Source organism: Polistes fuscatus, unplaced genomic scaffold, assembly GCF_010416935.1.
Source record: "Polistes fuscatus isolate 324 unplaced genomic scaffold, CU_Pfus_HIC Scaffold12, whole genome shotgun sequence".
NCBI classification, from domain to species: Eukaryota; Metazoa; Arthropoda; class Insecta; order Hymenoptera; family Vespidae; genus Polistes; species Polistes fuscatus.
Window position 1 is genome coordinate 953,612 of NW_025113020.1, and position 25,690 is coordinate 979,301.

The window sequence follows — 25,690 nt, forward strand, 5'->3', positions numbered from 1 at the left end:
TGAACTAAACGTATAATAAAACAATAAAAATTGGTTTAACTTAACTCTTGCAAAAAAATAAACAATAAGTATAATTAGCTGTAATGTATTAATATTCCATTATTATATAATAAAAAACATTTTTCATCGAAATAAAAACTAAACAAGATATAGGTAACATATAAAATCTAGCTGCTATTTAGAGCAGTTTACTTACACATAAAAAGTTTAAAACAGTGACAATCATTGCGAGAAGAATTACAATTAAATATTTAACATTCGAAATGCATCTGAGCAATTTAACGTAGCATAAAAGTAAACAGATTATTCAATGTTATAATAATTAAATAAAGAAATATTACTTATAATTTCGCACTTACTCAATGGATATTTTATGACAATTTACAGTGTCGCTTATCAAATTGTGTTCTTCCGTTTGTGTACTGAAATATTTAATATATCAGAAAATAAGTACCAAAACATAGCATTCCATTCAAAAAAACAAACTTGACTTTTAAATCTCCAAAGTGACTAAACCTAGAAAACAAAAACATAACGTCATATTATACTTCCGAATTTTTCATGCAACTTTTGTTCTACAAACTTTTCAGCTACTATCATACTTTCGGAGCTATCTTGGTGGCAAGAGTTAGTGAATCACCCTGTATAATATATATGTAACTATTTCTTAACAAAACTATTATATCTTTACTCATCTTAATGCTTACCGAAATTTTTCATCGTACTTCTTTACGCAAAACATAATCTTTACAATATTTTAAACTCTCTCATTCCTTCATAAAATGATAAAATGGAATAACATTTTGAGAAGAGATTGAATCAGAGATTGAATTGGTATTGTTTTGATTACGTGTTTAAATATAACAGTTTATTATATAACGATTTGTAGATATGTTAAGTGTACAGTTTTATTATTTAAAAAATATAAGAATGTATGATTTTGTAATAATATTTAAGAAACTCTAAACTTTAACGATCAAGTTAAGTTTTAAATGTTTTATAATATGTATTTTTCAAAAAAAGTCGTAATAACATTGCGGTTGCTGAAAAAGTCCCTATGAAGGGACAAAACGTTCAATAAGATCGAAAAAAAGAAACAAAAGAAAAACACTAAGATCGAAATAACGCTTTCAATTCTTACCCTGTCCTACTTCTCTGTGACACATTTATTAATAATTTTATTTTTGGACGTTATAAGCAACTAATTGATTTTTTACTATATTACTTTTAAGAAAAACATCTTTACCTATTTTAGAAATATCTGCGTACACATTTAATAGCGATTGTTCTCTAACATCTACGTCTTATTTTTTTTTTATTAACTCCATACATCTTTACAATTTGTCCGTTGACATTTGGTAAATTGTTATATAAGTGAAAAAAGATAGCACGTGGACGATTTCTCCAATGAGAAAGCGTCGCTATTATCGTTTATTTCATTTAGTTATAGTTTTTACTAGGTCCTCTGGGTGGATTATTTTGAGCCTTCTAGAGATATGTTGGTTGTAGTTGTCGTTGGCTAGTGGGTTTATGTGCGTATCAATTCTTCTTTCGTATCTACAGGTTGTCTTGGTTATTTAATCTTGTATCGTGGGGATATTTAAGTCCTTTCTAATCTCTCTTCTACTTCTCTGCGGAGCCCAAGTTTTGATTAGTTTGTTGTTCGAATGAGTGTCTTTTATTTTTATGTAGAATGTTCTGTTAGAAAGGTAAGATCTTAGGAGTTTGTAATACTTGTGTGGAAAGTATTTATTGATTGTTTGTAATAATCCGTGATCCACACTATATCGAAAGCTTTTTCTACATCAATGAAGACGGCGGAACATTACTCTTTACTTTCTAAAGCTGTGATTATCGTATTAATTAGTCTGTGTACTTGTTCAACGGTAGATTGTTTGTTTCGGAATCTAAATTGATGGTCAGGAATCATGTTTTTGTCAGAAATTATTCGTTTCATTCTTTTGTATATTACTTTTTCCAGCAGTTTAGATAGTAATGGTAAGAGCGATATTGTTCTGTAAGAGTTTAAATCATGCTGATCTTTATTAGGTTTAAGGAGCATTAAAATTTTCGGGAGTTCCAATCGCGACAAAGTCCCAAGCATATCTCTAATTGATATAACCAACTTCAATATTTTATGTTAACACGCGAAATATATCGAATCAATCAGAACTAGATTTACCGATTAAACCATATTCAATTCCAATTCACGCAATCAACGATAATAAGACTCGTTTAACAGGCATTATCGAAATAACGTTTCAATTGCTAGATAACAGATATAAACGAAATCTTTCTTTACAAATCGTTCCTAAAATAGCCGACAAAGCTGTGAACGAAGTTTTTTTCATGCGAACTCGTTAGAATTCCGATTGATCGAAAATTTGCTAATCCTCAATTCTATTTGCCATTGTCCGTCGACCTTTTGATAGGCACTTTATCTCTTATGTCTGTTGGACTATTGCTTCTATCACGAGAAAACGGTGATTTAATGCACCAGAAGACGCAGTTAGGCTGGTTAGTCGCCGGCGGAATCGAATCGAACAAACAGAAGGGAGAAATCTCGTTTTTTTCAATGATGGGGTTAAGGGAACAATTGGAGAAGTTTTGGTTATTTGAAGACACGGCCATGACACGGTCCGAGACGGTAAAACAGATAGAATGCGAAACACACTATGTTCAAAACACGAAACGCGACGGAATAGGACGGTATGTCGTACGCCTACCTTTCTGCGAAGAGGAGTGAGATGCAGTCAGAGTCGTGAAAAAAGGAGAATTTTTAAGTTATTTTTTATTATAATAATTAAGTTTGTTTTATAAAAGCTATTGCACAAAGTTTTTATATAATGTTTCAACTTTACTTCTACAATATTTAAAAAAAAACTATTAATTATCTATAAAAATATTATCATGTTGGACCTCGTTTCGCAAATAGTACTCAGGTAGCACAGTTAGAAAACTTAGATCAACTTCAAAAGCATTATACCAATGCTGCTATTTGGATATTTCATTATTTACTATTATTCTTATTAAAAAAAAATAATTGCAGATAATTGTGACGGTTTTGAGGTTATGGCAGACACTTTCGAAAATGCAAAAAAGAAATCAAATTTCGAATGTACTTTAAAAAAACTGAAATTTTAATATGTTATTTATTATAGTATTTGAAGCCTACGTTTTATACGGCAGACATTTTCTCCGGTAATAAGATTGCATTCATATGGGATTCAAATGGGATTATTTTAATAATAATTTATCGACAAAATCCGCAATCACTTAGTTGCCAACCAAATATAAAAATATACTAGCTGCTGCCACTGTGCATTAATTAAATCCTGCCTCTGCCTATGCGACTTCTTAGAACGCCCGCGATTATGATTAACACTGCTGAATGTATTGGAAAATAGGTGCAAGAGAACCTTCACCAGGGATAATTTTTGGTCTATATAAGAAGGGTTATTTTGGCTCCGTGTCGCTCTGTTCTTATCGTTGGATTCTTCTGCGTACCTTTCTGCGTACCTTGATTTAACTTCGTTGCGTATTCTTTTGTGCTCTTGACCGTCTTTATCAATTATTAATTATCCAACAAATATTGAGAATCAGTGTAGGAAATAGTAATAAGTGGTAAAAATCAGTGCGGAAGATTATTAAGTTTAGAGAATTGTTAAACCATTGTTGTTACTAATTATTGTCACTAGCCGCCATTATAAGTTTAAAGAATTATTACCCTCTATCGATCCGTGTTAATTTCAGGTAACATGATAATTTTTCGATATTTTACTAAATACTTCTAGTTTTTTTTTAATGAGATGGCGTATACATCTTAATTGTATAATGTCTCCGAGACAACTAATACCAATATTCATGATAGTTGCTAATACAATCAACCTGAAATAAAAAATAAATGTTATGCAAGCTGTTTGCAATAGAAGCAAGCAAAATGTTTTGTTTCAATCGATATTATTTGTGCTTCTGTCGGTGTTTATCGAATAAAAAATTATGTATATAATAATCCTGAGTTTGAATATCGATAACAACTTATCTTTTTGTATTTCAAATATCATTTTGTTACTTTTTTTTATGATACAGTTCTGTTACTTTGAAGTAACAATGGCCTATAAGGGAAATTTCTGTATATTTAGGATAAAGCATGTGTGTTCAGTCAAATGTTGAAACAAGTTGAGGAATTTGTTTTAGCGAACAATTCTTGACCATGTTTATTAGTTTTATTACAGAAGAGCTATAAAGTTACCAGAGGGGATAGATTTTTACGAAAAAAATTGGTGATACTTACTTAATTTACACCGGTCGCGTATCCTTTGACAAAATTCATCGTATTCTGTAAGCCGCAGGAATCGATATAATTTATTGACTTTTAAAACTGACTTTACATTTTGTTTACATCAGGAACACAAAGGAATCCGTAAGAAAAGAGGGTATCCTGTTTTTACCAATGTAGATAAACAATTACATAAAAATATTAAAAAGAGACCAAAAACAGTACTTCCAATATAAAACGTACAAAAAAATGAAGTAGCACATTGGCCAATGTTTTCGGACAATAGAGGATGCTGCAAAAATTCCAGGAGTAAAAGAATTCCGAAAATAAAATGTAAAAAATGCAATGTACATGTATGTTTAACGTCAGATAAAAAATACTTCGTAGAATTTCACGCTTAAGTTTTTCTATGTAGAAGTGGAAACATTTTGGGCCGTTTTTTCCTGAAAGTAACACTGTGAATTTATTGTAATAAAATTGTTTAAACCCGAAAATTTTTTTCATCTGCATATATATGTTTATAATTTTGATTTTCAGTTCTAAGAATTATTTTTTATTTATAACAAAAATTCGGCCCATAGAGAGTTAAGAGACTCAGCGAAGGGAAACATTGTTACTCTGAGGGAAGCATAAAAATTTAATTAAATTTAGGGTCGCACATTTGTTATCAACACTGTATGTAATCTAATTTTTGTATTAAATGTTTTGAGAACCAGAGCTACGGTGAACGATATTCTACGCAATTCACCTAGAAATCCTCAATTCCTCCTTATCCACTTGATTTTCTCGAAATCTTCTCATTATTTGTTATTCTTTATTGTTATTTAATCTTTTGGAAAAACGAATCTTCCTGGTCCTTGTTAAACTCGGTGAATGTAGAGTGGCTAAAACAGGCTTAGCAACTAAATACTAGTATACTTGTCGTTAGGACATGTAACAATGATTTAATTCAAAAATTAAATTGAATATACAAATAGTAAGAAACTACCGAGGATTTTCAAGATAATATTAACAATGATTTGATGGTTCCTTTATATATTTTTCTTTTATTTTACCACACTGTTGAGTTGGTTTTATACTTGAATAACATATTATACATGCGTTTTTTTCTAATGCTTGTGCTATTTGTATCTATTTATTTGAACTTTAATATTATAAATATATAGGATCCTAAATCGTGATGAATTTGTGTATGATTTATGCATGGTCTGTCTACGAAATGCTCTAACTAATGATTCCTCAGATAATTCTCTAAACAATCAGATTTTCTCTTCTGTAGACATCAGACAATTGCTTTTCTCAATATAATTAAGTACTTAGGAATCACGATTATTAAAATCGATCTCCTTACTATTTATATCCATTATTTTGGCGAAATTTAAGTTTCGAATATTTTGTGTGGTTAGATATATTTGAAATTCGCGCTCTAACGTCTGTTTTATTTCTACAACAATTATTGAATCCATTCCGAGTTCAGCCAAGGGAGTGTGTTTACTGATACTCTTCATGTCCTTAATATCTGCAATCAAGAATTTATATTTTTACAAATATAATAATATGGGATTCGAAAAGAGGTGAGTCAATCCGTTGAATTACCCGAACCGGAATTTTCGTTTTCTGGCAGACTTCTATAACCATTCAAGTATTCACGGGTAATACCTCCGGTCAACCCTCTTTACGAATGCTCATTATATTTGGAATAAAAGTGCTCACTCTCACAAAAATAATAATTGCAGCAATAGTATTGTTAAAATAAAACTTACTCATAATGTTTAGCATAGTATCTACAATGTTATTCACATTTTTGCTAATTACTTGTTTTTCAGGTATCATCATACTAGAAACCACAGGTTTACTTTGTAACAAAAATTTACCAAGCTCTTGTAAACATGATGCTATGTCTTGTTGTTGGGTACCAGCAATTAAAAGTTCTTTATCGTCCTTTTGCATGCCGGCAACAATACCGACTTCTTTGATTGGTCCCCATTGAATGGCTAATCCAGAAAAACCATCTTTTATTCGTTTTTCACATATTCTTTCTATAATAGAATTAGCCATGCCGTAATTCGTTTGACCGCCACATCCTCTTCCACAAGAAACAGAGGAGAAGACTACGAAGTGTCGAAGATCTGGACAGAGTTCTCTAGTTACCTCGTCAAAATATTTCGTTGCCCAAGCTTTTCCTTTGAAAGGCTCTTGAAAACTATCAATCGTTTGATTTGCACAAATTCGATCATCCAAAGAAGCCGCGAGATTAAATATACCATCAACGGGACCTTCATCTATAGCCGTTTTCACAATAAGCTCACAGTCTTCTCTTTTAGTGGCATCGAGACCAACAAGGATTTTGATATTCACGCCATACGATTCCCATATTTTCATTCTCATGCGCTGATAACCAGTTTTTACACCGTTCCGCGAAGTAATGATAATATTTTTAGCGTTTCTTAGAATTAACCAATCGATTAATTCTAAACCGATACCTCCTAAGCCACCAACAATAATATAACTTTTGTTCGGAATACACATGTAAGAAGGTTCAGCTAAGATGGGTCTTATCATTGGTTCCTTTTCTTCCTGTATCTTTATGAGTACCTACGAAATTTCTAATGTATATTTCTGAACAATTTAAGATTGTTTAAGTATATGAGCGTTCAAACAACTAACATAGACTTACTTTTCCAATATGTTTTCCAGCTACCATGTATCTAATTCCCGCTTCTACTTGGTCTTTATCGAAAACTGTTCTATTTAGCGGTTTAATAACATTCTTCTTAAGTAGTTTGCTGAATTCCGAACTAATTTCGTTACTCATTATTTCAAAAGAACTCATAATTGTATCCAACATTATGACATGAAAACTGATCTCTTTCATAAAGAATTCTATGCTTAACGGAACATCTGCGACAAAGTCAAACTTCCCAATTTCTAAAAATCGTCCTCCGTAGGCCAGACAACGGAGGGATGCCAAACGTTTCTCATCAGCTAAAGAATTTAGAACAATGTCTACACCTGCGCCATCGGTTTGTTTCAATACAAGTTGTTCGAAGCTAGTATCTCGAGAATTTCCAATATGATTATCATCGATGCTAGGAAATGTTTTTTTAATGAATTGACGTTTTTCTAGTGTACTAACGGTAGTAAATACTTCGCAGCCTTCATAAAGGGCTAAATTTATCGCAGCTTGGCCAACACCACCACTACCAGCATGGATAAGAACTTTATCACCCTTCTTCATTTTTCCGTACGTATAAAGAGCAGCAACAGATGTGCAATATACAGACGGTACTGTCGCTGCATCTTCTAAACTCCAATTCTCAGGTACAGTCCAAGAAAAAGTCTCGTTTAATTTGCAAAAATTTGATATACACCTGCAATGAATATTATGTACGCCATTTTCTATTATTTCAAAATGAAAACTGAATTTATGTTCGTCTTGTACGTTTCAGTTTACCTATTTCGATTCATCCCCATAATGCGACGACCATTAAAACTGATTCCGCTATATTCAAATCCAATTTCGTTGAATATTTCTCTTTTACTTTCAACTTTTGATGCTAATTTACCCGTCGCAATCAATACGTCTTTAAAATTCAGCGATGCGTAATAAATATTTACAAGATCTTCCTTTTGATAGTCTTCTGTAATTGGTCCTTCAACCCAACGCATCGAACTCAAATCTCCATGGAGCTGTTAAGAAATATTATTATATTATTTTATAATATATTAATGCTAATAAATATAATATTAAGTTTTCGAATAAAAATACCAATTGACTGATGAATGCATGATATGCAAGCTTGGGTTCCGAAGGTGGAAGTAGTTGATGCCTATATGATCCATAAATATTTCCTGGTCGTAAGACATTCATAACAAGATCTGTTTTCAATTGTTCGGAATAAAGAGATATTTCTGATGAAAATTTGGGTGCTTTGTTATCTTGAATTAGAAGTGCTCGAAATATTTCACCACCTGGTTCTTTCCGTAAACAAGTGATGAATCCTAAAAGACCACTCTCGAAGTTTTTTTCCTCAACAAGTATCACTCTGGTGTCATTATTGATTCGTTTTGATTTATTGGCCAGCATTGTTTGCACTTGTTTTAACCATTGAAATTCATTACTATTAACGTTAATAAACAGAGTTTTTTGTGGAATTTTCTGTATCTTTCTTAACAATACCCATGATTCCTTAGAGGTACGTTTCTCCAAAACTATACCTAATTGAAACTCCTGTAAAATTGAAGAATCCAATGGTGTAAAGGTTTTCTCACGAGATAAAATAAAAGCGCCGGATATCGTTGATTGTAAAAGTTCCTTCAAGTTGTTCTTCTTCTCTTTGGTCAACAAACAAGATCCCACAGCTAATAGCGAGGAACTATTTAATTCTCTGTTATTCAATTTGGTAACTGTGATCTCTTTAGGAATATCTTGTTTGTGAAATTTGTTTGGTGGTGCAACTACATTAACGTTTGCTTGAATCGAAGGTAATTTACTTAGAATATCTGAAAGAATTGGAGAAACAAGTTCCTCTGCTGATATGTTGTCTTTATCATCAACGAGTTCTATTGTCTTCACATTTCTAACTGGTATATTTTCCAAAGTAATGTGCATAGATAACGTTAATACTTTTCGCAATGACATTTCCTTCTTATCACGATAAGCAATGAATCGATATTCTTCGATAATTGGATGATTGGTAGATCTTTTTCGAGTTATCGTGTGGAATCTCGTATTACTAATTTCTATACCAGGAGCTACAATTACGTCAATCTGTTTAAATAATCGTATAGGTATATCTGAAATTAAATGATTCTGTGCTATGAATAATGGATAAATAATGATTTAATAAATATGATTATATTCTAATAAGATTAAAAATTTACATTGTTTATCATTGGTAATACTTTCAAGATATTTTTGATGAGTTTCAACATCTATTACCAATTTTCGAATTCCAATTGGCGCAAGTAAATCTCTATTATCTAAACTTAAGATTTTCATCTGCAGAATGTTATCAATGAATGCAACCCAATTCTGCTTCCATTCGATGTGTCCTTTACTTGCAGAAACTGATGCACTATGCATACTTCGAAAGATGCCGGAATATTGGTAACCACGTAACATTAATTCTTTGTAGATATCCTCCTCATTTAATTCTTCTTCCTCCTCGTCATTATTATCTTTTATCAAATCAAGAAGTTCTTTATCTCTCGATAAATTTTTTGCAATATTAATAATTCCGGTTACAATAACATCATTACTCTCAATTATTTCGAATTTACCACTGCCTATAAATTTGTAAATCAAAACATATTACATTCTTTCAAAATAATTTGCTCATATTTCTGAAAGTAATTACCTTTTTTAATCATGACAGTCATTACCACTTTGCCTTCTTTTGGAATATTTGTAGCACGAATAATCTTTACATCTTCAAAGATAACAGATACTTCTGTGTACAGCTGTCCTATATTCCTACCCATGGTTTCCCAGACTAGACATAAATATCCTGTTACAGGAAACAAATTTCTGCCATCGATCATGTGACCTTGTAAGTATTGGAAATGTTCATCCTGGATCGATATCTCAATCATTTGATCTCCGGAGTTAATTTTCTCTTCCACCTTGTAGGATGTTACGTACCAATCATACGAATGTTCCCATCTAAACATCAAATTATATTCAACTTTTATGCAAGATTCCCAAATTTTTTCGATTATTCATTTTTTGTCCTTTGAATATTCAAATATTTGTTACCTAATAAGTGGAGATATCATTGGAGTACCTCGACTAACTGGGTATTCTACGTGTGGATATAATTTAGAAAGGTCTAGTTGTACGCCAGTATTATAAAGCTTTCCTAAACCTCGTAGAAAAACTGCCAAATTATCTTCATGATCTCGTTGATTTAATACAATATTCGTTACCGTGGGTTGCAATGATTTTCTCAATATCGCTTGTAATAGACCGTGCGGTGCAATTTCAATCGTGACAGCATTGTTGGGGATAAGATCTAACATTTCTTCGAAAAGTACAGGTTTCATAAAGTTATTGGCATGATACTCGCTGGACGAGAATTGAGCGGCTGAACTCGACCATTCGTTACGAGGTACCGATGTACTAAGCCATTTTTTACTTCGAGGTTTAGCTACAGGTATTGCGTTTTTTAACTGTGCCAAAAATTTCTTTCCAGCAGCTTCGACGTAACGGCTATGATAAGGTATATTACAGCACGATACCTCTTGTACAAAAATGTTCATTTCCTAGTAAACGTAAATATATTACATGAGCTAATTTACAAAATTATTTTACAATTAGGTAATTCTTTTCATCGTTTGTACGAGGTCTGCTCAAAAAGTATCATAAATTTTGAATTCTCGCGGGTTACGTATATTCGATTTTCAATTTTTTTGTGGTGTTATATTTGTACTCATGTTCCTCACTTATACTGACAAGTTCGGTTACTTTGAATGTTCGGTTAATTTTTGACAGCTATTTTGCTTGGTCGTGTTTTGGCTCATCTTCGATTTTTGCCTATTTTTCGGCTTTCGCATCATGATAACAACACAAATAAAAAAACCAAAAACAACACGATAATGATGCTACAGCCCCCTTTGCCCCATTCAAAGTAATCGCCATCAAATATTATACACTTGTACTAACGTTTTTTCCAATCCTCGAAGCACTTCAAAAAATCATTTTTAGTGATCTTTTTCAGCTCCTCCTTCGATGCCGTCTTTATCTTCTCAATCTTCAGTTTCGGGAACGAGAAAAAGTCACAGGGGGCCAGATCTAGTGAATACAGTGACTGCGGTATCATTATTGTGTTGTTTTTGGCCAAAAATTCGAGCACAAGCATCTATGTGTGCACAGGGGCGTTATCGGTTCGGGCGTTCGATGCAAAAGCCGAAAAATAAGCAAAAATTGAAGATGAAGACATAAACACGACCAAGAAAAATAGCTATCCAAAATTAACAGAACATTCAAAGTTGCCAAACTTGTCAGCATAAGTTAGGAACATGAGTACCAACATACTTACACTTTTTTACACACACAACATATTGATACTTTTTGAACAGACCTCGTATCATAATCTGCTGAAAACGAACCTGCAGTTTTTTAATAAATATTTTAACCGATTCAGCTGGTCCACTAATTGTTGAATTTTGAGGTCCATTATGACATGCGACGTCAACATCAGGCGGACATAATTTTGTTATATCTTTATAACCAAGCCCTACCGCCGCCATAGAACCGTACATTATTTTTTCTTCTATCGAGACTCTTCCTCGCCAATAGGCTGCCAAAATCATTTCCTCCGCAGTCAAACATCCGTCTGCGTATGCGCAACCAAGTTCCCCAAAAGAATGTCCGATTATATAGTCCGGTACTATACCCACAGAAGTTAAAAGATCCATCAAGCCGATCTGTACAGATTTTCTTTTCTATTATTAGATCTTATCAAATGTATTCATATATTGCAAATATAAACATATTTATCAGCATTACCTGAAAAGCAGAAATTCCAACGAACGAGTGCAAGATATTGTCAAATATCGTTTTATCGTTGTCGCTAAAAATCTTATAAATATTCAGTTTATATGGTTTTAACACTTCGTCGCATTTTTGTAACGCTTTAGCAAATATTGGAAACTTCATCAGTGCTTGACCTAGTAGATTTCCAGTTCCATACGATACGTTTAATCATTGTAATAGTAATTGTTTGTAAATATTATAATTTAACGTGTATAAAAAAACAAATGAAAAAAGTGTTCGTACCCATTCCAAGACTCTGTGAACCCATTCCAGAGAAGACAAAGAAAATTGGCCTCTTCATACCAGAAAAATGCTCGATTTCCTGGATTTGTTTATTAAATTTTTGAAAACCAGTTATCGTGTATCCTCGATATAAATGCTTCGGTATGTTTTTAAGATAAATATCATGAAGAAGACGAATATATTCGACGTCTACCGATCTGTTTTTGATCTACCGAAAAAATTATAAAAATTGTATTAACGCGATGTTAACAAATAGAATTCTTCTTCTTTCTATAATACAAAATACTGCTTCGTATTACGTACGTCATTTAATATGGCTATTACTGCTTCTTCTGTACGTCCAGAAACAACTACGAGTCTAGGCAAATCGTCGTTCGGCAATCCATTATTGACCTTTTTCTTTGGGTTTGATTTGAGTAACACGTGAGCATTAGTACCACCGAAGCCGGAAGAATTAATGCCTATATATTCACCATCTAACGGAGTCGTCTCAGTAACAATTTTAATTCGTCCTTCCATAAGAGCTTTTATTTCTTTGCGTGGTCGATTAAAATTTAGGTTTGGTGGTATTAGGCTTGACTCCATTGATATAATTGCCTATAAGAAACAAATATTGAAGAATAATTTTCTCGTTTTACGTTTACCTTTTACGTTTACTTACCTTAACGACGGAACAAAGTCCACTGGCAGCTTCAGCATGACCCATATTTGATTTTAAAGAACCGACCAATAGAGAATTAGTTCTGTTTTTAGTGAAAACGCTGTCTATAGCATTCGCTTCTTCAACATCACCAACTGTCGTTCCAGTACCATGAGCTTCGACGTAAGAAACACTAGTCGTTGGTACACCGCACTCGTTATAAAGTTCTCTAAAAAGAGTACTTTGCATTTTGCTAGAAGGAAACATTATTCCTTCTTCTTTATAACCATCGCAATTTGTTTTCGCATGACAAACTGTAGCATAGATTCTTTTAGCATTCTTTGCTTTTTGCAGAAATGCTACAACGGCGGCTTCGCTACGCGCGAAACCGGTTGCATCTTGGTCGAAACATCTGCTACGACCATCCTTAGATAACACCCCTTTTAAAATGTTCCAAGAATTAATAAAGTCGTAATATTTGGAAACATAAAATAAAGACAAAAGTACAAATATTTCAACAAATTTATATATTCAATACCTAAACGATTAAAGTGCAAAGATATGTTTGGATTAAGGCAAAGATTTGATCCACAGACGATTGCGTAATCGCATTCTTCGCTACGTATAGCTTTATAAGCGTGTTCTATCGCATGAAGACTTGAACTACAAGCGGCTTCTATATTATATGATGGTCCAGATAAATTTAAACAAAATGAAATTCTATTAGCCCATGTAGATTTGTTACAACCAACGACCCCAAAGCCATTTATCTATCAATAAAAAGATGTATTGTTTATTTGATGAACCTATATACGAGTAATCGTGTAATCTGTAAGTTGAATCACTTCAACGTTTAACCTACCATACTATTGTCATAGAAAAATGATTTCTCGGATTCGCAGAAACCTACGCCAATGAATACACCTGTATTCGTCCCGCTCAAATCTTGTGGATTTACTCCAGCATCTATAATAGCTTCGTAAGTATGTTCCAACAACATTCTACTCATAGGGTCCATCGCGTGAGCTTGCTTAGAATGAATTCCAAAAAATAATGCATCGAATTTCTGAATGTTGTTAATTTTTCCGGTTCGTTGTGGAATTTCCGGATTGTCTTATGTGTGAACAAATGATAATAATAGAAACATTTTAATGTTAAATTATCCGTTAAATCTAATAATTTATGTTTATATAATCGATACCTGATTTCCAACGACGAAAGTCATCAGTGACACAATCTTTACGATTAAATAGATTATCTTTTAATTCCTCTACATTACTAGACTCGGCAAATCTTCCAGCTATCCCAGAAATGACAACTTCTTCGCCTGATTCTGGGTGAGCAAAATCGAAATATTTGTTTGATTCCGTTGCTGCTTCACTCTTATTCATGATGTTTTTTTCGTTTATCCACCGCGAAGTAGCAAATAGAAATATGAACTGAACTTTAAGTTAAGCGTATTTTCACGATTATTGAAATCGGAGATAAATCCTTTTTTATAACAATGCTATATTTTCTTTCAAATGTCACGTTATGTCACGAAACTTTTTGCGCACACTTTAAATAATCTACTTAAATTATGTATCTGCATTTAAATATGACTTATATCTTGTCTGTTATCCTATTCCGATAAAGCAAAATGTCTATAATGAATCAGCATTATTAATATTAATAAATACTGAATTTATATTTTACATAATTGTTGTATCACTTTTTTCTAGCAGTTTTATTAATATACATGTTGTTTCGGAAAATGTGGGCATAATTTCGGTGATAGATTTAATATGCTAAAATAAGACAAAAATGTATATGAATATGCCTGTTGTGACCTTGTTTCTTAATTAAAGTTGCTATATTGTTTAGTAGTATTTCTAACTACTCTGTTGAATGTTTTTTTTAATTGTTTACAAATAACTCTTCTTATTTCATTCACGATATTTTTGCCTGCTCTATAAACATTATTAAACTTAGTCCAAGACCAGTTCCATTGGTGACCTTTATCTCTGAGAATGGGACATTAAATCTTAATTTGGAGGTTAGGTATATACAGGGTCTTTCACCTAACTTGAGCACCTTAAATATATCGCTTATTTTTTATGATAGAAAAAATGTCAAGAGGAAAAAAATATTCTGTTCAAAGGCTCCAATACGGTGATGGGCCGAAATTTTTTCTCAAATCAAAAGGGCTCAAATTTTTCTCAATTTTTTCTCATCTCGTTTTTTTGAGATTTCAAGGTCATCATATTTTTTTTAAATAGGATTACATATTTTCACTACGCTAGTCTTATAGCTTATTAAAAACCAAATCTAGAGAGGTGCAACATGTTGACTTCCAGATGACTTTTACCGAGAAAATTGTGAAATATTGTCTCTTGTACATGAGAAGATTTTTTGCTTGGATGAGTGTCTTACACGTTGATTGCATTTGTTTCTTCTATACCGTCCTTCGAGCGCGTACTGAAATTCCTGACAAACTTTTTACAATTTTTTCTATCATAAAAAATAACCGATATATTTAAGGTGCTCAAGTTTGGTGAAGGACCCTGTATATTTTTATTTATTGGTTATAATAGAATGCTTGTTTATCGACTCATATAAATTTATCATTTTACATGTAAAAAAAACGCCCACTAGAGAAAGGTAACTATTAAAACAGTAATTAAATTGAGAGTTTACTGTAATGATATAAAAAATTAAAAATATTGATTGCAGAGGTAATTACGTGAAATTCACAACAATTTTTCTTTTATTCCGTTCTTTTTACATCGAATTCATTGTTGTTGTTTTACTTCTGTGACAAAAATGTTTTTGAATGACCGACGCCTTGTATCGGTACTCCGGTTGTTTTCTTGTCGTCGAAAATGCACTTATAGGTGGATGTTGGGAATCGTTTATTTATGAGGAATGAGGGTAGGTGAAAATAAATTAAAATATATTTTTTGAGCCCAGTCAGTACTATTAAGTACAATTTATTTGGCTCGTTGCAGGGAAAAGCCTTTCGACATAAAAACCCTCGTTGAAATACAGTTGATGATGATGTGTCGCTGGCTTGCCTATCGGCAGCTATCGATGATGATGGTCTTCCAAAAGCAGAATATAATTTTGGCCACGTGCTTTCTTCTTTTGTTCCTTTGTTCTGCTGATGTAATAGTAGCGCAGGAGTGTAGTTCTCTTCGATGTGATCGCTCGCAGGTCTCGTGGTAGAATAACATTTAAGCGTGAAAGCTTTTATAGAAAAAGATGATGCAACTCGCGGACCAATTACCGAAAAGCTAGACAATGTAGCTGTCGATGCATATGATTGGACTAATAGAAATGGTGGGAGAACGCGTGCTAGAAGAACGACGGCGCCCTGCAAGGAGCTCGCTGCGCTCCTTTGTTACACCGTAACTAAGATGTTTCTTTGTCGCTTAATATCTCGGCACGCGTCGACGTCTCGACACGTCCAGCTGATCTCACTCACTCGCATGCGTAGGATTATGCAACAAATGTACTTATGTATTGTTTGTGTTTTCGATAAAATCTTGTCAATTTGAACTTAGTTATTTTTGTCTTCTTATTTTATTGTAAAATAGATCAAAATACGTAACCAAATGTTTCAGTAGTTAGATTACAGTTGTCTGAATGTGTACAATATTGACGAATCACAAAAATAAATATAATAATAAAGACGAGTTAGGTCAGAGTTTGTAATAGTGGACAAAGAAAAGGACAGTACTTCATTGGTGAGTACAATAATTATTAGATAAGTTTTTTCCTTCTTGATTTATTTTCTTCGGGTGTTCTTTAAAAAAAAAAAAGAGAGATAATGTTGAGGTTAATATTTATGAAAGACAAACAAAACTACAAAACTGTTAACCTTAGGGTGGGTCTCTCTTGGGTTTGTTATGAATGGAAGGATTTCAATAAGATGTTGTTGTTTAATATCAAGGATATTTCCTGAATTTGTACTCTCAAAATCTACAGGTAGTTTAAATATTTCACGTACTAATCTTTTCGGACGAAGCACTTCGTATAATTATAATAGAAATTCACTTAGGTAAGTTCTCTTAATTATTAATTATATTACATTGCGTAGTTGTTTGTTTAACTTTATACTAATTAGTAATCAATTAGTTTTGTATTAAAATTAGAAGAAGTGTTTAGTGTTTCCTGGATCAAGGTAAATTCTTTATCTCCCTCATTTTCTGCTTTTTTAAATATTAATATTTCGCAATTCCTTGCAGTGGGTCTTCCTATTTTACTCGCCTTGTGTTTGTTTTACGTCTTCGACTGCTAACCGTGACTGCACGAACAGGCAACAGAATTTTGTTACTTAAGAAACTAACTGGCGCCCAACTAATTGTTCAAAATTATTAACGTCTAAACTAGAGCCCTGTAAGCCACTGATCCCGGCTGTGTAAGGTGAAAGATTAAAGGTAATTCTTAAAAGAATTATTTCACAGAAATATCTTTACGTCAAATAGCTGTTATACAAACTCTTGTTACTGGGCAGGGTTTCAGAAAATGTGACAGCAAATCTAACGAAATATTACAATTTACTGACCCCTAACTAATTCAAAATGCCACCTATTATGAATAGTGTAAATTTGATACAATCAGTGAAATGATTGAACCACTAAATATATAAATATATAAATAACCACTAAACCTACCGACACTTCATGTATACCAATTTGTACCGAGAGTGATTAAATGTCCACTTTAAAATAAAAACATATATTTTAATATTGAATGAGATTTTAGTCAATTGGATGGTGAACAAAATAATTTCTTTTACTTAGAAATGAATAATGTACATTTCATCCCTTTTCACCGTATTTTTAATAAATTACAGAATTTTTACAAATTACAGGACGCGATCATTTGACAGCGCGTAGTAGGTTCAGTGTTAATCAATAAAATTACTAGTTAAATTTGTCTAGTACTTTATTTCTTTTCAATGTACAATATTTTCTATTGAGACATACTTGCGTGCATGTATTGAAACAGATGATTGTTCCTGTAATTAAACAAAGGGGAAAAATACTTTTTACTTTCAATGTCAAGGGACATGCGTAGAAGGGTTCATTGATTGTAATCTTTGTCGGTCATGCTCCAAATGCAGTGCAGAACACTAGCTTTAAAAGAAGAAAACTATTTTCTATGATAGTTAGTATAAAATATCAGTCTTTTATAAAAATATATTAATAAAAAAAGATTAGTATAGAATAAAAAAGATTAGAAATATTAATAAAAATATAAACTTGTTAATTTGTAAAGCAAATGTACCTGTCAAAACATTAATATACTTAGATGAGTCAATTATTTCTAATATAAGTAAGTATTTTAACTATAAATAATCATTTGTTATTTTTATTTAGAATTTCTATAACAGATTTTTGTCTCTTGCTTTTCGAGAGCCTTCAATTATTGTACACTTTTATATACCATTGCAAAGGACAGTGCTTTTCGCATAAGCTAAAAAGAATTGAAATTATCATGAAAGCAGTCAATGCTATATCAATAATAATTTAATACTTACCCCAGCAAAAACTTGGTGCGAAGAGACAAACATATTTCCGATTGATAGAAAGCACAGTTTTCCACTTCTAGTTATTATAAATAGTAGCAATTTTTGTGTATGTATAGATAATGTATAAAACGGAACGTCACACCTATAAACAAATATTCTATTATCATCCTTATACAAGCTTGCTTTTTTAAACGATAGAAGAAAAAGCAATGAGAAAAAAATATTTAAAAGATCTATAACAAAAATTTTTTTACTTCATATTACTGACCAATAAATATTAGAAGATTACAAAATAAACAAATTCAATATGTCCTTACAATTCTTCAAGAACTGAAACGCTATGATCCAACAACCTTTGTCCAAGATAAAAATTGATATACACAGTAAAAGCTGCACCAGTTACATAAAGGATGCATTCTATTTTGTCTATTGGAGTTTTTAATAATACCGAAAATTGAAAAATCTATAAGAAAAATAAAAGCATATTTTTATAGTGAAAATACTTTCTTTGATATTTTTAAACTTTTTTCAAACACAAAACACATAATTCTATAATAACACATCTTTATTGAAACAAAATTTTAATATTGTAAAGTGCAGTAATCGTTAAAACTTATGTTTTTAAAAATGTTTTTTAACAAACGGTTATAACAGCTTAAGTAATAAAACATAGCAATGTTTACGTAAACGACGTAGCTTAAAAATCGTCGTGTTTACAGCTCATAACGTTAATACTAAAATACAATACAAACATTTAGTGTAATATATAGTATAATATTCAATATAATATATAGTATAAAGTATAATATATTTTATACTGTTTTATATTATTATAATTATTATATATTATACTATTTAAATATTATTATATATTATACAATTATATCTTACAAATATATATATATTATATACTATATTACATTATATATTGTATAATAAATAACATAAAGTATAATATATAATATAATATATAGTATAATATTCAATAATTTCCTAATAATTTAATAAATTAATAAAAAAGACTGGTGTGTGTACTTATGTACCCACGTAAGAAGTTATACTTCTTTAACGTACAAAAATGAATATAACCTCAATAACATTATAAATAACTTCGAAAAAATAACTTAAAAAAAATAATTTCAAAAAAAATAATAATAATTATTATTATTATTATTAGTATTTTCACTATTATCTTCTTGGTTACTTTTTAATTTTCCTTGTTTATTTTTTAATTATTGTTATTATTATTATATTATTATTATTATTATTATTATTATTATTATTATTATTATTATTAATCTTCTTTTTACATAAAATATAATTAATGAAGAAACATGTTCCCTCCTCCTTGCTTGATGATCGATAATACTCGCTAATGTAAGCCGATTATTTTTTGTTTATTATTATATTTTTATTCATTTATTTAACTTTATAAATATATATATAAATAGCGTTACCAGATAAAAGGGGGAAGATTGGAAGTATGGGAAGATAAACTACTAATTATTATTATTTATTTATTACCAAAAAGAAGAAAATAAACATATTTCAATCGATCGATATATTATATCGTAAATACCGACATACTTCGTAAAGTCGATTATTACCATGCGCAAGGAAAAAAATCACTCATATTAAATTTTTCTAAACGCGCCAAAAGAAGTATAACTTCAAAATATTTGTCAAGAAAATCTAAACAAAACAAAATTTTGATAACATATAAAAATTCGCTACTAATTGCAGCGTCTTTAACTTACACATAAAAAGTTAATCATGAAAAGAATTATTACGAGAAGAATTAAAATCAAGTAGACAACGTTTAAAACGTATCTAAGCATCTCAACGTATCTTAAAAAAAAAGAATTATTAAATTTAAAAAAAATTTAATGAATTAAAATATTTTTTTCCACCTACTCAATAGATATTCTATGACGATTTACAATGTCGCTTATCCAATTGTATTCTTCCGTTAGTGTATTGAAGTATTTAGTATTTTGCCCGGCATGTTGATTCCTTTCAAATGGTTGACGAATTTTTATTCTAAGTATAACAAACAGCACAGTAAAAAAATTGATTAGAAAATATTTAATACACAAATAAATAAGAATCGGCTATCCTACAAGAAACGTACTTTATAATGCTACATTGACAGCAAGCGTGCTGGATGAAAACCAAAAATGTTGAAACACTAAGACAGCCAACTACTGTTATCACTAAAACCCCTATTGTTTGGTAAAGAAGTATGGTATAATATAGCATCCCGGCGTTACCAATATTTTTTTCGATTAAAGGTAATGTTAGTTGGTTATCCTTTAATTTTCCAGTAGAATATAAAAAAGCATTAAAAATTGATGGAGATATTATTAAAAAGCAGTTAACATTAAAGAAAACTGTAAATGTTAAAGAAAATATATATTGAAGAAATATGAACCGAATTCCATTCACTAATAATTACTCAAACTTACACATTAAAGCGTATACAAAAGATTTGCTTTGAACAGTATACATTTCCAGAACATTAAGTTCTTGAGGATCGGAAAATTTCTCGTGATCAAGTTTAAATCGAACAATAAGTAATTTAATCTTGAAATTAGAAATAAATTTTTTCTATATAAATTATTATTAAACTAAAGCAAGGAATATAATTATAAAATTAAAGTCTACTTACTGTTACGTAGCGGAAATAACTAATAGTATAAGCAGAAATGAAAATAAGGACGGAAATTACTCTTTGAATCAGTTTAATAGTTGATTGCCCGATCAATTTAGTAGTGAAAAGCTCATACAGCTGCATGAATAAACAATTTATATAATATTTTTAGACAACCACATTTCGCAACAATACTATAATTAATAACGCCAATAGAAGATACATTTGTATTTATTTCCAATGTAGTAAGTAAAAATAAAATGATTTTGAGACAAAAAACAGTCATTGCTAAATAACGAATTATATTAAAATAAAGGTGATATATAAGATAATGAAAATTACGATTACCATTTGAAAATAAAATGGTATTGAGTAGATAATTAGAACGGAACAAAACAATAACTGATCCCTCGAGTTTCGGTCAGGACGTTGATTCATCAAAAACTGAAATAAACGATTTGAAAAAAGAAAATGATGTATCGCGAGATCTCGATTTTTCGAAGACATGGTAAAGTGCCTTACGAACTTCTCCAGCCAACTGAAAGAAATACTACTATCTACGGGCACTTAATATATTCAAATTGTTACCTATTACAAATAATGTAAAATTGACACAATCAGTGTAATAATTTAAGTGCTATAAATTAATCAATATAATTACTAGTGAGAATTTTTTCCTATCTTCTAGCTAGTCTATGTAAAATATTTTCTATCGGGACATACTTGCTTGCATGTATTGAAACATATGGTGATTCGCATAATTAAACAGGGGGAAAAAACACTTTTTACTTTCAATATCTGTGGACATGCGCAGAAGGGTTGCTTGATTGCAATCTTGGTCAGTTGCACTTCGATAGCCGTGCAGGACACTAGCTTTAAAAGAAGAGAATCATTTCCTACAACAGTTATTATAGTACGCTTGATTTTTACGCAAAAACCATTCCTAAAAATGTTTTCTACTTTCGTAAGAGGGTTTATTAAGAATATAACAGCAAGAAATTAATATATTAAATTTTACGTTAATGAATATTCTAAATAGAAAGTATAATAAAAACATAAACTTATAAATTTTTAAAGCAAATGTACCTGTCAACACATTAATATACTTAGATGTGTCATTTATTTCTAATATAAGTAAGTATTTTATTCATAAATAATCATTTGTTATTTTTATTTAGAATTTTGTAACAGATTTTTGTCTGTTGATTTTTCGATAGCATTGAATTATGGTACACTTTTATATACCATTGCAAAAGAAAGTGCTTTCCGCATAAGCTAAAAAGAATTGAAATTATCATGAAAGCAGTCAATGCTATATCAATAATAATATAATACTTGCCCCAGCAAAAACTTGGTGCGAAGAGACAAACATATTTCCGATTGATAGAAAGCACGGTTTTCCACTTTTAGTTATTATAAATAGTAGCATTTTTTGTGTATTTATGGATAATGTATAAAACGGAACATCACACCTATAAACAAATATTCTATTAACATCCTTATACAAGCTCGCTTTTTTATACGATAGAAGAAAAAGCAATGTGAAAAAATATTTTAAAGATCTATTACAAAAATTTTTTCACTTACTATTACTGACCAATAAATATTAGAAGATTACAAAATAAACAAATTTATTATGTCCTTACAATTCTTCACGAACAGCATCGCTATGATTCAGCAACCTTTGTCCAAGATAAAAATTGATATATACAGTAAAAGCTGCACCAGTTACAAAAAGGATGCATTCTATTTTGTCTTCTAGAGTTTTTAATAATACCGAAAATTGAAGAATCTAAAAGAAAAGGTAAAAGTATAATTTGGTAGTAAAAAGCCTTTCTTCGATATTTTTTAACTTGATGCAAACACAAAACACATAATTCTATAATAACACATTTTTATTGAAACGAAATTTTAATATTGTTAAGTGCAGTAATCGTGAAAACTTGTGTTTTTAAAAATGTTTTTTAACAAACGGTTATAACAGCACAAGTAATAAAACATAGCAATCTGTACGTAAACGACGTAGCTTAAAAATCGTCGTTTTTACAGCTCTAAATGTTTATACTAAAATATAATACGAACATTTAGTATAATATATAGTACAATATTCAATAAATATATAGTATAAAGTATAATATATTATATACTATTATATATTATAATAAATATTATATATTATACTATTTATATATTATTATATATTATACAATTATATATCACAAATATATATATTATATACTATACTACATTATATAATCTATAATAAGTAATATAAAGTATAATATATAATATAATATTCAGTATAATGTTTAAAAATTCCTAATAATCTATTAAGATAATAAAAAAGACTGGCGTGTGTACTTATGTACGCACGTAAGAAGTTATACTTCTTTAACGTACCAAAACGAATTAAATCTTAATAACCTCAAAAATAACTTCAAAAAAATAACTTAAAAAAAAAATAATAATAATAATTATTATTTTTTTGATTGTCATTATTACTTTCCTTGTTACTTTTTAATTTTTCCTTGTTTATTTTTAACTAATGGTATTAATATTACATTATTATTATTATTAATATTATGAATTTTCTTTATACATAGAATATAGTTGATGAAGAAACCTTTTCCCTCCTCCTTGCTTGATGATCGATAATACTCGCTAATGTAAGCCAATTATTTTTCTTTTATTATTATATTTTTGTTCATTTATTTAACTTTATAAATATATATATATGTAAGAGTTTATATATATATATACGTATAATGGTGATATATATATTTATAATGGTAATAATAAAGTAGTATTTGTTAATAAATACTTAACAAGCTATAATGTTTTTAAGAGATAGAATAGTAAGTATCTATAATCTAATAATCTAATAATCTAATAATAAGTGTAACTCCCCACGTTCCGAAATCAACCGCTAGGAACACCCGAATCCGACTCGTCGTCGCCTATCGTAATCCTTCGCCGTTCCCCGTTGTCTTTCGTACCTCCCGTTACACTTATCACTCCTCAAAGTGTTATTCAACTCTCAGAAAAACGCCACGCACCGTCCTTCCCGTCACCCACTTATATCCAACATCCCCTCCATCGTCACCCGTTGATTCTCGTCATCTCCCTGGAAACTTCCCGATCATTCCAAGCCACGCGCGAAGGCTTTTCCGTTATTTCACATTTTCGAGAACGTTCGGGAGACTTCGATGTAGCGATACAAAGGCGACAAGTCCAGATGATGTAACCTTAAACCTAAACTAACATTTCTATCTAACGCTCTTCCTTTGTCTCGACCGGATGCATTCTTTTATTTCTTTCAATCACTTTACACTCATACCATTCACACATTCATATCTACACTTCTTACAATTCAAAACCCCACATATATATATATAGCGTTACCAGATAAAACGGAAGAAGATTGGAAGTATGAGAAGATAAGCTACTAATTATTATTATTTATTTATTACCAAAAAGATAAAAATAAACATATTTTTAATAGATCGGTATATTATATCGTAAATAACGACAATCTTCTTAATGTCGATTTTTACCATGCGCTTGGCAAAAAATCACTCATATTAAATTTTTTCAAACTCGCCAAAAGAAGTATAACTTCAAAATATTTGTCAAGAAAATCTAAACAAAACAAGATTTTGATAACATATAAAAATTCGCTACTAATTGCAGCGTTTTTAACTTACACATAAAAAGTTAATCATGAAAACAATTATTACGAGAAGAATTATAATCAAGTAGACAACGTTTGAAACGTATCTAAGCATCTCAACGTATCTTAAAAAAAAAAGAATTATTAAATTTAAAAAAAATTTAAGGAAATAAAATATTTTTTTCCACTTACTCAATAGATATTCTATGACGATTTACAATGTCGCTTATCCAATTGTATTCTTCCGTTAGTGTATTGAAGTATTTAGTATTTTGCCCGGCTTGCTGATTCCTTTCAAATGGTTGACGAATTTTTATTCTAAGTATAACAAACAGCACAGTAAAAAAATTAATTAGAAAATATTTAATACACAAATAAATAAGAATCGGCTGTCCTACAAGAAACGTACTTAATAATGCTACATTGACAGCAAGCGTGCTGGATGAAAACCAAAAATGTTGAAAAACTAAGACTGCCAATTACTGTCATCATTAAAACCCCTATTGTTTGGTAAAGAAGCATCGTATAATATAGGATCCCAGCGTTACCAATATTATTTTCGATTAAAGGTAATGTTAATTGGTTATCTTCTAATATACCAAGAGAATATATAAAAGCATTGAAAATTGATGGAGATATTATTAAAAAGCAGTTAACATTAAAGAAAACTGTAAAAGTTAAAGAAAATATATATTGAAGAAATATGAATCAAATACTATTGGCTAATAATTACTCAAACTTACACATTAAAGCATATACAAAAGATTTGCTTTGAACAGTATACTTTTTCAAAATATTAAGTTCTTGAAGGTCGGAACATTTCTCGTGATCAAGTTTAAAGCGAACAATAAGTAAGTTAATCTTGAAATTAAGAAGACATTGTTTGTATATAAAATATATTTAAACTAAAGCAAGAAATATAATTATAAAATAAAAGTCTACTTACTGTTACGAAGCGAAAATAACTAATAGTATAGACAGAAATGAAAGTAAGACCGGAAATTACTCTTTGAATCAGTTTAATAGTTGATTTCCCGATCAATTTAGTAGTGAAAAGCTCATACAGCTGCATGAATAAACAACTTAATTAATGTTTTTAGACAACCACACATCCCAAAAATATTATAATTAATAACGCTAATAGAAGATGTATTTC

The 25,690-nt window shown here is 30.4% G+C and overlaps 3 protein-coding genes and 2 long non-coding RNA genes across 5 annotated transcripts; 1 reads left to right on the plus strand and 4 right to left on the minus strand.

The window, feature by feature from the left end:
* Window positions 1-5,197: 5,197 nt before the first annotated feature.
* LOC122526663 (fatty acid synthase-like) lies at window positions 5,198-8,688 on the minus strand. Its single transcript, XM_043650181.1, has 5 exons — window positions 8,049-8,688; window positions 7,734-7,969; window positions 6,957-7,650; window positions 6,043-6,874; window positions 5,198-5,798 (listed from the first exon to the last, which is right to left on the minus strand). The coding sequence occupies exons 1-5, from the start codon at window positions 8,364-8,366 to the stop codon at window positions 5,596-5,598; spliced, it is 2,283 nt and encodes a 760-aa protein (XP_043506116.1). The 5' UTR covers window positions 8,367-8,688; the 3' UTR covers window positions 5,198-5,595.
* LOC122513550 (fatty acid synthase-like) lies at window positions 8,381-14,090 on the minus strand. The gene is made up of 13 exons (XM_043629954.1): window positions 13,901-14,090; window positions 13,562-13,812; window positions 13,238-13,469; window positions 12,721-13,139; window positions 12,363-12,656; window positions 12,060-12,267; window positions 11,790-11,950; window positions 11,390-11,707; window positions 10,038-10,543; window positions 9,640-9,944; window positions 9,164-9,568; window positions 8,498-9,097; window positions 8,381-8,400 (listed from the first exon to the last, which is right to left on the minus strand). The coding sequence occupies exons 1-13, from the start codon at window positions 14,088-14,090 to the stop codon at window positions 8,381-8,383; spliced, it is 3,909 nt and encodes a 1,302-aa protein (XP_043485889.1).
* A 2,034-nt stretch (window positions 14,091-16,124) lies between these two features.
* LOC122526749 lies at window positions 16,125-17,434 on the plus strand. The gene is made up of 4 exons (XR_006306201.1): window positions 16,125-16,424; window positions 16,564-16,665; window positions 16,926-17,117; window positions 17,195-17,434. It is a non-coding gene; the product is annotated as an uncharacterized LOC122526749 (long non-coding RNA).
* Window positions 17,435-18,527: 1,093 nt separating this feature from the next.
* On the minus strand, window positions 18,528-22,199 carry LOC122513551. Its single transcript, XM_043629955.1, has 5 exons — window positions 21,588-22,199; window positions 21,213-21,308; window positions 20,883-21,002; window positions 20,680-20,797; window positions 18,528-18,640 (listed from the first exon to the last, which is right to left on the minus strand). The coding sequence occupies exons 1-5, from the start codon at window positions 21,621-21,623 to the stop codon at window positions 18,528-18,530; spliced, it is 483 nt and encodes a 160-aa protein (XP_043485890.1). The 5' UTR covers window positions 21,624-22,199.
* A 27-nt stretch (window positions 22,200-22,226) lies between these two features.
* Window positions 22,227-22,988, minus strand: LOC122526735. The gene is made up of 2 exons (XR_006306185.1): window positions 22,511-22,988; window positions 22,227-22,336 (listed from the first exon to the last, which is right to left on the minus strand). It is a non-coding gene; the product is annotated as an uncharacterized LOC122526735 (long non-coding RNA).
* Between the last annotated feature and the right edge of the window lie 2,702 nt (window positions 22,989-25,690).